Below are 12,973 nucleotides of genomic sequence, written 5' to 3'. Positions count from 1 at the left end.
TCTGTTGGTAGGAGTTGAAATCATAACACCTGTGGAAGGCAGTGTTTAGAAAGAAACCATCAAAATCACAAATGCATGTGTCCATTGACCACGTAATTCCACTTCTAGAAACTTTCCTGAGATATACCCATTCATGTATGAAGTGATATATTTATATCTCATTTATTGCAATAAAGTTTACAGACAATCAAGAGATACATGAATGGGCAATAGATTAATACATTTATAATGTAGCTATACAAAGGAATACTATCCCCTTTAAAAAGGAAGACAAAGAAAGAGGAGACTCTATGGACTAGCAGAATGATACATAAGATACACATTTTAACAAAAAAAGTTGTTCAGCCATGTTATTATTGGTGTAAAAAAGGTCATAATCTCTCAACTGAAATTCTAAAATTTGTAACTCTCTGAAAACTAAATTTATTTTTTTCATAAATAATTGGGTAACAAAATCTGACCTGAATTTACTTGAATTTATTTATGATTGAATACTGATAGGACTTACTGAAGAGATGCTAACATATTTGGTAATTGGGTGCTTTCTGCTTTCCCAGATGCTGCTGAGAATATTTCTAAAATTCATTCTTGAGATGTGAAGCTGGCTCCAGAGGAGCTGGCAGGACAGGTGAAAGGGGTTCTCTTGCTTCCACTAAGTAGGCAGACGTGGCGTCTGCAAACAGGTCCCCAATATAAGAGCAGGGCCCAGCAGGAAAAGGCAAATGACAATCTGATGGTCTGCTTGGTGCTACCCCTCAGCTCCTGGACGCTCATCAGGCTCCTGTTCATTGTTCCTGTCCTGGAAGACAGGCTTGTTTTTGGCTGTTGGGGAACCTAGTTGAAGGGGAGAAAAACAATTGATGATCCTTTTGGTGCTCTGAAATATTTTCCTCCAGGCCCTCACTCATATAATGAGCTCTGCATCTGTATTTTCAGCTGCTTATTAAATGTCCCTATGTGAATTGTCCAACTGGCACCTCAAAATCAACCTGCCCAAGACTGAATTGTCCACCTTTCCTTCTAAAACGTCTTTTCATGTTCACCCTATCCTGCTGAGTGGTACCATCATTCACCTGTTCCCCAACCTGGTCCCTGATGACATCCTCAATTCCTTTCTCTCTCTACCTATCTTCCATTCTCCGGCCAGGCAGTGTCCAAGCCCCACATATTCCACCTTTCTAATGGGGTTACAGATAAAATACAGGATATTGAGTTAAATCCAAACTCCAGATAAGCAATAATTTTTAATAAAAGTATATCTCCAATAGAGATACATATATTAAAAAGGGTATTCAGTTTATCTGAAATTCAAATTTAACTGGGAGTTCTAAGTTTACTTGCTTAATCTACTAGCCCTCTTTCTTAACATATATCAAATTTTCTCCCTTCTCTGCACCCATCAGCTTTTTATTCAGGCCCTTTTCAAGATCACTGGAATGATCTCCTTGCTGGTTGACTTCCCTCCAAATGTTCTGCCACCCAAACCAAAGTCTAAATTGCTAGTAGATTATTCTTTCTAAAACCGAATGAATTTGATAGGTTTCACCACTCCCATCCCTCCACCCTATTTCCTTTAGGATAAACCTACTCTCCTTTCCTTTACATATGAACCTTCACGATCTGGATCATGCCCCACTGCTTCACCCTGACTCTGAGCCCTCCTGTTACTTCAATTCCAGTTGTACTTTATATGGAAAAACAAGTCAGCGTTTCTACAGTATGACTATAAAGGCTTTCCCACAGGTAGTCCAGCCATAAACTTTTGCATGCAAGCAAGGTGTTAACCTTGGCTGCCAAGCTCAGGGTTACCCAGATGGGCTGGACAATCCCTTCCCCTTACTACAGTCTCTATAAATATGAAGTGTCAGGAGAACCAGATCTTTCTTCTAGAGCATGACTCCATGATGTTCTGAGAGTGTAGAATGCACATGAAGTCCGTCACAGGCTGGTAATCATCATGAAAGATGGCTTCTAGAAACAAAGTATGTGATGTGGCAGTCCTTGGTGACTCATGGATGGAGGTAGGCATTTTTGGATTTCTTATATCTCAAAGGCTTTTGACTATGTCTTCATTTGCTTCACTGGTAGATGATGAATTTGAGAAAGCTCTACACCAACTTGTGGCATGACTGCAACAATAGGAAAGATTGGAATAAGATATTTCATTATTTATGGCCAGTTTTTAGAAATGAAATGGGCCTTAGACATTATTTATTCCAGTGTCCTCATTTTACAGATGAAGAAATGGACATTCATAGAAGGAATGTAACCTGCTCAAAGTCACAGAATTGATGAGATTTGTCCTTTGGGTGAATCATTTTTCAAGGCTCTGAGGACAGGGAAGGCTTTGCAGCGACGGTGATGGCACACAGAAGTCCTCACGTCTCTTAACCCTCCTGTGCTCCATACTGCCTCTTCTCTCCATACCAATCGCTTTCTATAGTTAGATTTATGTACAGGTGCACATACTTTACCCCCACCCCCAAGACAAGAAATTGATTAATGACCCATGTAAAGCACTGAACACAATGGACATCGCAGGCTCTCAAAAAAACTCTCCTTTTCTTGATTTTTTTGCACAGTTTCTGTTTCTTTGCATCTTCCTCTCAAACTGTAAATTTCAATACCTATTGATTTCCTGATTAGCATTCTGCTTCAAAAACAAAGTCAGACTAAGTTAAATGGACACAACTAGTTAGTTAAATGGACACAACTAGACATCTATGCTATACTCACTGACCCTACCATGATGAGAACACCAGTGTGGCGGTGGTTTCTAGAAGCATTTGAGCAGCCTTTGCTTCCCAGAGCACCTCACAAATATTCCAAGATTTTTTGGGAAGTTCATTCCATCCAATCTATTCTTTTCATCACCAGAGAAAAGAAAAAAAGGAAAAGTCTGGTTTTATTAAATGTCTGGGTCAGACACACTTGAGGATTGCATATCCAGCACTGACTATGCTTCCTATAAAGATTCCAGACCATACGGATCCCCGAGAGTCCTGCAGATGAACATCCAAGAGCTTCTTTACATCAGTGTCACTTTTCTGACCATGGCCATGGCAGGCAGTACAGCAGAAAGAGATGATAAAACATTTGAGATCGAATGAAGTTAGGTATTGGGTAACTTGAAAGAAATAACCACAAGTTTAATGACTGATCAAAAACAATTTCCTAGTGTATGCAACATGCGACTCAAAAATAGACTGATAAAGTAGAACCAAATGAAGAAAGTCAACACGTGGTTGAAGATAGAGAAAATGGTACCAGTGCCTGGCACTTCTGTCTGAAGCAGAGCTGAGGATGCTTAAATGAACAAGATGATATTAGCTCTGACGCCCATTCTTAATTAATGTGGAGACAATGAGTAGTTGAAGGAGGAAATTGGAGTCAGATCATCACAAGTTTGAATTCAGAACCATTGCTTAGTAACTCTGAAATTTATGGCAGATTACTGAAACTATAAAAGTCACAGTAACTATATGTCACAGTTTGTTCATCTGTAAATAAAAACAGTAGCTAGTATCTGTTGAGACCCTATTCTGTGCCAGCACTCATATAGCTAGTTTATACTTATTAACTCATTTAATTTTCAACCTATGGAGTAGGTTATAATTATGTCCACTGCACTGGCAGCAACTAGTTTAAGTAATTTACCTAAGAATACAAACTAGTGAGTTTGGAGGCAATACATAAAGAGTGGACAGTAATAGAATTAATAGATGTTAATAGAATTAATAGACATTAAAAGAATACAAACTTTTATTCTTTTAAATAAAAGAATAAAACTAGTGAGCTTGGAGGCAATACATAAAGAGTGGACATTAATAAGTTAATAACATGCAGTAGAATACTGAACAACATGCAGGGCCCTAGTTTATAGATGGTCTGTAAACCCAAGAGCCATGCTTGATGCCACAGCCAGTAGTACTGTTGATTTGGATGTGTGAAAAATGCATGGCAGCTGAAATCCTGAGCAGCTGTTGTTTGGTAAAACAGAAGAATTGCCAGAAGGACATATGTGGCAATGGGTGCTAAATTGTTCAGGATACTGTCTTCATGACAGACACATTATGGGAAAAAATATTTGACACTACTAGGGGTAAAAACAAATGGCCCAATGAGCGATAAAACAACAGTAACATCTACGACAGTTCAGAAATAAGAGTGGCTGTTAGCAAAAGTGATGGGAAAACTTGAAATGAACATGGAAGGAGGAATGGACAAAGAGAAAGGAAAAGAGTTTATCTAACATGGCAAGCCAGCTCAGCCAGAGAATGGCATTGGAAATGGGAATGGCATGCTTGAAACACTAAAGGGTACTGTCTGACTAAAACAGAGGCAGAGTGGGATCCCAGTAGAAGCATAAAAACATCCCTAAATCATTAGCAAAATCGTGGCCATTTACTCAGTTCTATAAGGAGACTCCTTAGAAAATTGGTGCAGTGTAAACTGGCCCTGCCCTGACTGAAAAAGACAGCATACATGAGTGGAAAACCAGCATTAAAAACTCAACCACTTCTCACCTATTTTGGACATTTATTCTAGTGAGTGGCTTCCCTGTAGTCCTTGCTCACCAAAATTCTTAAACTCTGTTATGCATATTTCTGAGATATGGATAGTTCATTTTATCTAAATTTTAAATCCATTAGTACTCCTCCAAAGTCATACATTTTGGAAAATAATGAAAGAAAACAGAAAAGAGAAAAAAGACTCCAGATAAGTGGGCAACTGGGAAATACTTTGCAGGAATTTTTTTTTTTTTACCTTTACAGAAAAATTAGTCAGTGAATCTGTTGCAGTGTCCAACTTTAAAATAGAAAATTAATTATTTAATAAATATTTTAAAACTATTGGTTTGAAAGAGCACCAAATTATTTACCTACCTAAGGTTCAGGTTTCTTGAGCTCTAATTTGGCGGTCTCTCATGGAGAGAAGTGTGAAATCAGATGGGTAAAACAGGCTGAGGTTACATTATGGAAATCTTTGAGTAATCATCGCAGGCACTCAGATTTTATCCCACGCTCAGGAAAAAAGCTTTGAAGGTATTTGAGTACAGTGGGGAAAATGATATTTAGGGGGCAAATGTTGCCAATGTATGCAGAAGAGACTGACTGGAAAGGAGGCACAGGAGTCAGGTGAGGACCTGTTGAAGTAATCAGGCATGAGGTAGAGAATCTAGTCTAGAGTGATTTAAGAAGGTTGGAGACACGGTGATGCATTTTGAAGAAAAATTAACAGTACTTGGTGACTGACGAGATGTAAGAGAAGTCCAAGAACACACTGAGGCATTTAGTACAAGAGACTGGGTGAACAGTGGTGCCATAAACAAAACCAAGGAATTTGAAGCAGAGAGCAGAAGCTTATTAGATGAAAAAATAAGTGTAGGTGGGAGATTTAGACATACCAACGGGACACAGATTAAATCATTATGTAGTTATGGAAAGGCCCTGCGAGAGGAATCCTCACTGAGCCTGCACTACGTGTCTGCACAGAATCAGATGGCGACAATGGCCTTCATCGCATATAGTAAAGAAATGCCCATTAAACTTGATTTATTTTTGCCCCCATGAGTCAATCATATATGGATCTTAATGCCAATTTCTGTCATACCTTGAATATAAAAAGAAAAAATATATATAAAGTAACAATAAATATGGAATTTCAAGGTAAATCCAAGTAAAATATTTTTTCTTCTTCATGGTCAATTTTTTTTTTCTGTACTGAAATGAAATCTCCCACTTTTTCTTTGCTGAGCAACAAATTTATTATTCATTTACTAAAAAAACATATTTAGCACAAAGATACGTGATGTAAAAAGATAAAGTATAACACTTTTCAGATTTTCACTGATTGTTGGAAAAAAATGACATTTTTAACTTGGAGAACTGTATAAACACAGACATGTTAATCATCAACATCACATATATATTTTTTTAATTGGTAAACACACTTAGCCTTAAATGAAAATAAAACCAAACTGGTAATTTTGGAAACACTGTTGTTCTGTGAGACGTGTCCATGTTTCTTCTGGAAAATCTGCAGGTTGGTTCCAAACGATGTTCATCTATAGAAGTAATTCAAATTCAATGAGAGTTTAAACCTAGTATGTCAATTGATAAATAATAACCACAGGTATTAGGTTAGGAAAGAACTTGAGTTCTTAAATAGACAGGCATTTTTATTTAAAATCATTAGATCAAGAGTTAACTGTGGGTCTACTCAGAGTAGTCTTATTCAATGGATGAACAATAGCTAAAATTAGAAGTGATGATTTCAGTTGCCTTAGTTTGTTATTTCTATCACTAGTGTAACTTTTAGTGTCCATCTTTTCATTATATGTAAATATTATTGTTTTGTTTCTCTCTAAGTCATGACCTTTCAAAAGACAGGTACTTGGAAGGGTGAGTGAACAAGGAAAACATTAGCAAAAGGGCTATCTGTGGAGAAGAGAGATGAAGAAAATAATTTAACACAACTAGCATTCATTATTATCCACACGGTATTGTACAAGAGACTCAAAAAAAAATACAAAATGCAGAGGAAGATACTGTTCTGTGAACTTAAAAATCGACCTAGGGAGACAACAAGTTTGATGTATGTTATCAAATAATCAAATAATAAAATTTCCACAGTAAAACAGTACTGCAGGTGCATTAGAGTATATGCCAAAGAACTGAGAGATTCAAAATAAGGGGAAAATCTGGGCATCATCAAAATAGTCTCCAAAGGGGAAATGTGGATGGGATTACACTTTAAGGTTGGCGTTAAATTTGGCACAGACACCCCAGAAGAACAGCCTAAAATAATTTAAATGTAACTGAGTAGGCTATTAAGTAGCCAGGCCTGACTCAGAGAAGATCTAAAGAGATGCAGGAGATAAGGCAAGCCAAGTTAATGAGGGCCTTTAATACAAGGCTGAAGTGTTAGAGTTGTGGGTTCAAGAGCTATCAAGGAGTCATTGTAGGCTTTTAAACAGGAAAGTAGCTCAGAAATAGTCACAAGTTGTGCCTTCATTATGTTACAACAAGCTATTAGGTTGAATGAAAATTGGATCAAACCCATATTTGCATATATATGACTGAGCTGGCCTTAAAAAATGGAACGCTTTCACTCAGTAGGGCATCGTGATTGACATATAATATGGTTTATTTATATGATGAAACACTAGATTTAAATAATCTAACAATTTCATCATCTAATAAACTGACACAAAAAGCCTTTATAGTTGAGTATGCTGGTAATTGCAAATATGGTTCCTCCCAAATTAATTCCCAATGAGTCAACTAAATAAATGTCTTTAGTGTCATATTATCATTATAAACAATCTCCAGTGTCAGATACCTCTCTCACCCTCTCTCCATGACTTTCCTTAATTTTTTCTTGACTTTACCTTACCAAGGGGGGCAGGTAAGGGGGTCATGAACTGACACTTACTGAACATTTAATTCAGACTTATGGACCATAGCATTCTGTTAGATGCTCTACATCTATCATCTATTTAAATCCTGGTATGATTATGTGACACAATGATCTTCAAGAAGTACTTCAGGACAAGTTTATCGAAATAAAAGTGACAGAAAATGTGTATATTTTATAATCCACAATTAGGAGTCTTCTAAATATTATACATGTATAACTAGTTTACATCTGTTAACCACAGTGGACAGTGAAAATAAAACAATCCTTGATAGCTTTTCTTAAGGATAATCAATAATTTATTCCCCTTTTATCATCACAATTACCACAATTATCTAGCTACATGTCCAATGTCACTACATATCACAGAAAGATTGTCCACCTACACTTTACTGAGACAAAGACAACGGCCATTTATGTGCTAAATGTACAATGAGAGGTTAGAAAGAGCTGGTTTTTTGATGTGTACAACAAGATGTGGCATGTGATTTATTAACAGGCTGATTTAATATGTATTATGCCAAGAAGAAGCAGAGAAATGTTTTGGCATTGAGTTCTTATTAAAGTAGAAAATAAGTAAACTAGAGCAATAAATCCAGATTTTAACTCACAATAGATACACTAAAATAGGAAATTAATTGGCTCCTCAGTACTTTTCTTAAAGGATTTTTTTGCGGTTTTATTTCCGTTCCTTTTTTTTAATAAATGAGTAATATGAATATATAACAAGATAAAGAAAGATCTCAGCCCAAAAGAAGTTACCAGTATAAGAAAAAACAAATGAAAAATTACCAGATATTTTTGCTTACAAAAAATTGAAACTGTAAAGAGTCACAAAATATATATAAAAATGCCACATTGAACGAGGCAATCATACTCTACCCAAACTGGTAGCACCTTCTTAAAATCAGTTGCACACGTACAGTCATACAGTGGTGACTGACAAAAAGGCATTGGGGACTCTCGTTCCATCGGGAGACTTGGCCCCATGGGTCATCAGTTCTTGGATTGTCATCCAGTTGTCCAAAATTTTCTTGTTTCTTTTTTTCATCATCTTTTTGTGACTCAGTTCAATAATGTTGATCTCCTTCTTGCCCTCGCTGCCACTCTGAGGATTCTCCTTGAGACATTCCAGCCGGCTCCGCATCATGAACTCTCGGCGCCGACGCTGCTCTTTGGCACGGACCAGGTGCTGCTTTCTCTCCTCTTTGCTCCAGTAGCGCCCCATTTTCATCTCGCTCATGGTGTCATCATCTGTAGTCATGCCGCTCCGCTCCTCCTTGATCTTTAAGGCACGTTCCTTCAGAATTCGGTCTCGCACTGGTCTCTTGGTGATGTACCGTGTCCCATCGCTCCTAATTTTCACTTTCCATTCCATCTTGGGCTCTGAACACTTCTGAGACTCCTTGCACATGCTCACCAAACTGAGCTGACTGTGAGCATACTCGACGGCAGATTTCTGCTGGATTAACTGCATGTAGCTCTGATAATGCCGTGCATGTGCAGGGATGTTCGCATATCTATATGAGGAGCTGTGGTAAGGAGAGAGGTAAGGAATATGCTCCCCGACTGTCTTCTCTTGCTCAGGAAGCGTGTTGCTTTCTAAAACCTTCTCCTTGCCTTCAACGCTACAACTTTGTTCTGTAGTTTTGCTTTTGGTGGAGATTGACTCTTTACTGCTCTGTCCAGAGGAGGAATGATCTACTGCTATCGTGCTTCTCAGGTTTTTCTTATTGGTGAGGTTGATCATTCTTGGAAGGGAGCTGTCAGGAGAACGGTCCACAGTTAGTGGAGTACTTCTGCAGCTTTCAGCCGTGTTGTAAGCACTAGAACTATCTTTGTCTGACTTCTCCGGGTGTTCAATGATGTCATCTAGCTTTCCCCTCTGCGTATCTATGCTGGTGTTATAATTTCGGAATCCTTCATCATGCAGTGCCCAGATGGCACCATACTGGTCTGTCACTTTCTGAAGCCTGTGAGCCTGCATGATATTCTGGCATTCGAGTTCAATGTTTCTCAGCTCTTCATTAAGCAACTGTAGCTCATGCTCCACTCCCTCTTGCTCTCCGTGATTGCATTCAATTGTGCTACTTGAGTAATACAGGTCATACTCTCCATGGTTTCGAATCTTACATTTGAGCTCCAAGAGCTGGCGAAATCTTTCACACTCCTCATCATCTTGGTTTCCAATGCAGTCTGAGTCAATATATTCACCAGACACGAAGCTCTCATTGCACTGAAGTTCAACGCTTCCTAGGGTGTCTTGACTCTGCCCCAGCTCTCTTTTGCTCTTCAAAGAAGTGCTATTGGGGTCCTCGGCCACATTCTCTTGCTCTGAGCTCTCATCATTTCGCAAGCTTTCATCTGTTCGCCCCATTCCACTGTCCTTCTCATGGTTGTTGGATGAGGACGTTGCTGTGTCTGTTGTGCCTTCTTCTTCTTCTTGCTTTTTCGGCTAGGAAAATAAAGTTAGGAGAACAAAGAAAATGAACTCTTTTGAAAAACACCAATTCTTGAAAATTTGCTTAAAAAACAGTGTTTCTTGGCAAAAGGGTAGTTCCCAGAAAGCTGCTCTAATTTTAGTTTCCATAACAATTTTTGAATTAAAGGCAGTTTGCTCATGGCAGCTTTTTATACAATGGAAATAAACAAAACATGAGCTGTTTTAATATGCATATGATACTCACTTAGAGAGAAACAAAACAGGCACATTTCAGTAAGTGATCCTTGTCTTAAGGTTTTCTTTACATGGGAAACTCTAGGGTGAAGATGTAAATATAGGTAATTTCATTAGTTTTAAAGGTGATAATACACAAAGGATGAGTAGGATAGAATGTCTAAATGGCCTTCAGCAATCTGGAGGCCTGGGGCTCAGAAGCCATCATAACCTTACCTTTTCTGAGAACTTTCCTCAAGCAAATAGAAATAAAGCACATTTCTTAACTGATCTAGCAAAAGACCAACAAGGTAAGCCAAACATCACAGAATTGCAGGAATATGTCAATATTATGCTAGCACTAGAGCCAGGACCTTCTATCTATAGTGAGAAGCTGTAATCCCGAGAGATTCACGTCATTAACAACAGATGATGAAAAAGCATGGCTCCATCTACCAATGCAGGATTTCTTATATATCCAGGATGCCATGATCCTGGAAACATGGGTTTTGACCCTCAGTATATCTACAAAGTAACAACAATGAATCTCTTAGGACTCACTGAAATTACCTAAAAATATTTTTTTACTCCTAATCAGTAATTTCCTTCAAAGGTGAGTTTTATTCTACTGAATGTAAAAATGGCAGTTTCATTGGCAATCTGGGCAGCACTCATGGCCAGAGCAATCAACTGTCACTGTTCCAAAGAGGTATGTAGGTAGCACTTTCTCAGTAAATAGGTTAAAGTTACTTTCTTTTCCACTACTCAACATCTACATGGCAGTTTTGAGACAGTATTTGCCTTATGTGTAAGTTTCCTCACAACCAGGTGCATATCTTTTCCAGCAAATGTAATTTCATAAATAAATAGTATTTCAGCAGTGAGTGTTAAAGGAAGGAGGAATAGATGGGAAAAAACCTTAAAACCCTTAAAAAAGGGTTTGAAAAAGTCTCTCTGTATAATCCACCTAGGTAAGGGCAGAACAAAATACAACATAAACTAGAGAGAAGAAAATATGACCATGTCTATATTATTCTAGGATTCTCTATTTCCATAAAAATATTTTCCCTTATTTGCTAAAAGCATACTAAGTGTGATTTTAAATTTTATTGATAAAAAATTACATTATAGTTAAGTTACTTAAACTTGTTCTATCCTTTTGTCCCTCACCACAAGCTAACAACGGAAGAAAAGTGTGGAGACATTTGCACATGGTGTTCTAAAGGCCTCCAAGGTTGTTATTGATATTGGACATCTGAGGTTATATATTGCATTATTCATACTTATATTTTCATATATCCTGTAATGAGCTGAGGAAATATAGGAAGGCTGGTATTTTTTTCTTATTTTACATTCAGTCCAAACGATAAAGACAACTGATGCTCTAGGAGATATTGCACAATGTGTCAATGGCAGCCAGATGACCCAGGATAGTCTATAATGTGGAACTTTCCATAAAAGGGTTTTACACATGGATACTCATTTATTTATTTTCATTGGATTTCCCATTCTTTTGCCACTGGTTTGTGAATGAATGTGGAAAGAAAAAGATTTTTCCATTTTTGAGCCTAGAATTCCTGGTTTCTAATATAATGTTACTCTATCATTTATCATTTTCCTATGGAATTATTACAGTGACAGGCAATGTTTCTACCAAGACATTTCTAATGTAGTATTATTGTTTATAAGGGCAAAGGACTTTTAAAGGCTTCTGTGCTTCTCATCGTTTTTCAGTCTCAGAGTGAAGAAAAATTTCCACACAATGAAAATCTAACCTTAGGGACATGTAGTGTTACCTCCAAAAACCTAGCATTTGTTTTAAGTTGGAGGAGTAGGCAGCATTTGACACCATATCACTACACCTGGACAGGTTTTCTCCCTTCTTTATTTATTCCAACATCCTCCTGTCCATTCTGTATCAGTGCACATTTCATATCTGAGAGAAAATGCCCAGAGCAAAGACTTTCTTGCTTGTTGCCAGCAGCTGTCACCAAAAATATCTTTACCTATGGCCAGTTGAAGGCAAACATTAAAATTCCAATCTCTCCTAATTATATTGAGAAGCAATTGTCATGGCGACAGCAACACTTTTGGACATGAGCTACTGTTTGTGAAGTGGTTAATATAAATCTATGATCAGCCATTGAGCATATGACATCAGTTATGTGGACACCCAGTTTCTATGGTTAACATAACGGACGTGTGTATACACACACATAACACATCTTTCTTATGGGACTTTGGCATATCAAAACATTTACTATTCAGCTTGGTAAGATGATAGATAGGGTCCTTTCACTTCATGTTCCTAAGTCTACTTGTCAGAATTTTAAAAATCGTTATATTTCAGGGTATGTTAAGAATTAATGCTGAGAATAGGATGATAATTAAACACATCCCTAAGCTGACAAAGAAGTGTTAATAAAGCCATATCAGATAGTTGAATGACAGGGATCTGACATAAAAGGATTTAGAATATATTGCTCTTATTTTGCTCTGGTAGGAAAATAAATTGAAAAGAATCCTAAACTTTATTTTGCCACAAGCCACACTGTGATTTTTTTATTAGTTGTGCATCAATTAAGGGTTGCAACTGTGCGTCATGCTTCTTTGTATTCTTCGTATCAAACAGGATGCTTGGATCATATTAGGAACCCCCAAAATATTTGTTGAATGAATATGTGACCCTAAGGCAAGATAATGTTAATGATCTCAAGTAGAATTGCTCCTATTCTGCAGTATGCTGGTATAATCATGATACTAAACACATCAGGCCATCATCATTCTACAGTTGTCTAAATATTCAAATAGATACATTAATATTTTAAAGTAAAAAAATATTTCCAGTTTTGGTAGCCACATGCAACGCAGCTTGTCTTCAACTTGCCTGTTGAGAAG

At 37.4% G+C, this 12,973-nt stretch overlaps 1 protein-coding gene across 2 annotated transcripts in view; it reads right to left on the bottom strand.

Moving 5' to 3' along the window:
- Positions 1-5,814: 5,814 nt before the first annotated feature.
- Positions 5,815-12,973, bottom strand: part of PDZRN4 (PDZ domain containing ring finger 4) — a 407,543-nt gene continuing 400,384 nt past the window's right edge. For both annotated transcript variants that reach the window (XM_077170577.1, XM_077170578.1), the window contains one exon: positions 5,815-9,874. In XM_077170577.1, coding sequence (XP_077026692.1) covers positions 8,345-9,874 — 1,530 coding nt within the window. In that variant the 3' untranslated portion in view covers positions 5,815-8,344. The remainder of the gene's footprint in view (positions 9,875-12,973) is intronic.

This window comes from Tamandua tetradactyla, chromosome 7 (genome assembly GCF_023851605.1).
Source record: "Tamandua tetradactyla isolate mTamTet1 chromosome 7, mTamTet1.pri, whole genome shotgun sequence".
In the NCBI taxonomy this organism is placed as follows: Eukaryota; Metazoa; Chordata; class Mammalia; order Pilosa; family Myrmecophagidae; genus Tamandua; species Tamandua tetradactyla.
Note: the sequence above shows the minus strand (reverse complement) of the source record. Positions and strands in the feature narration are given on the sequence as shown.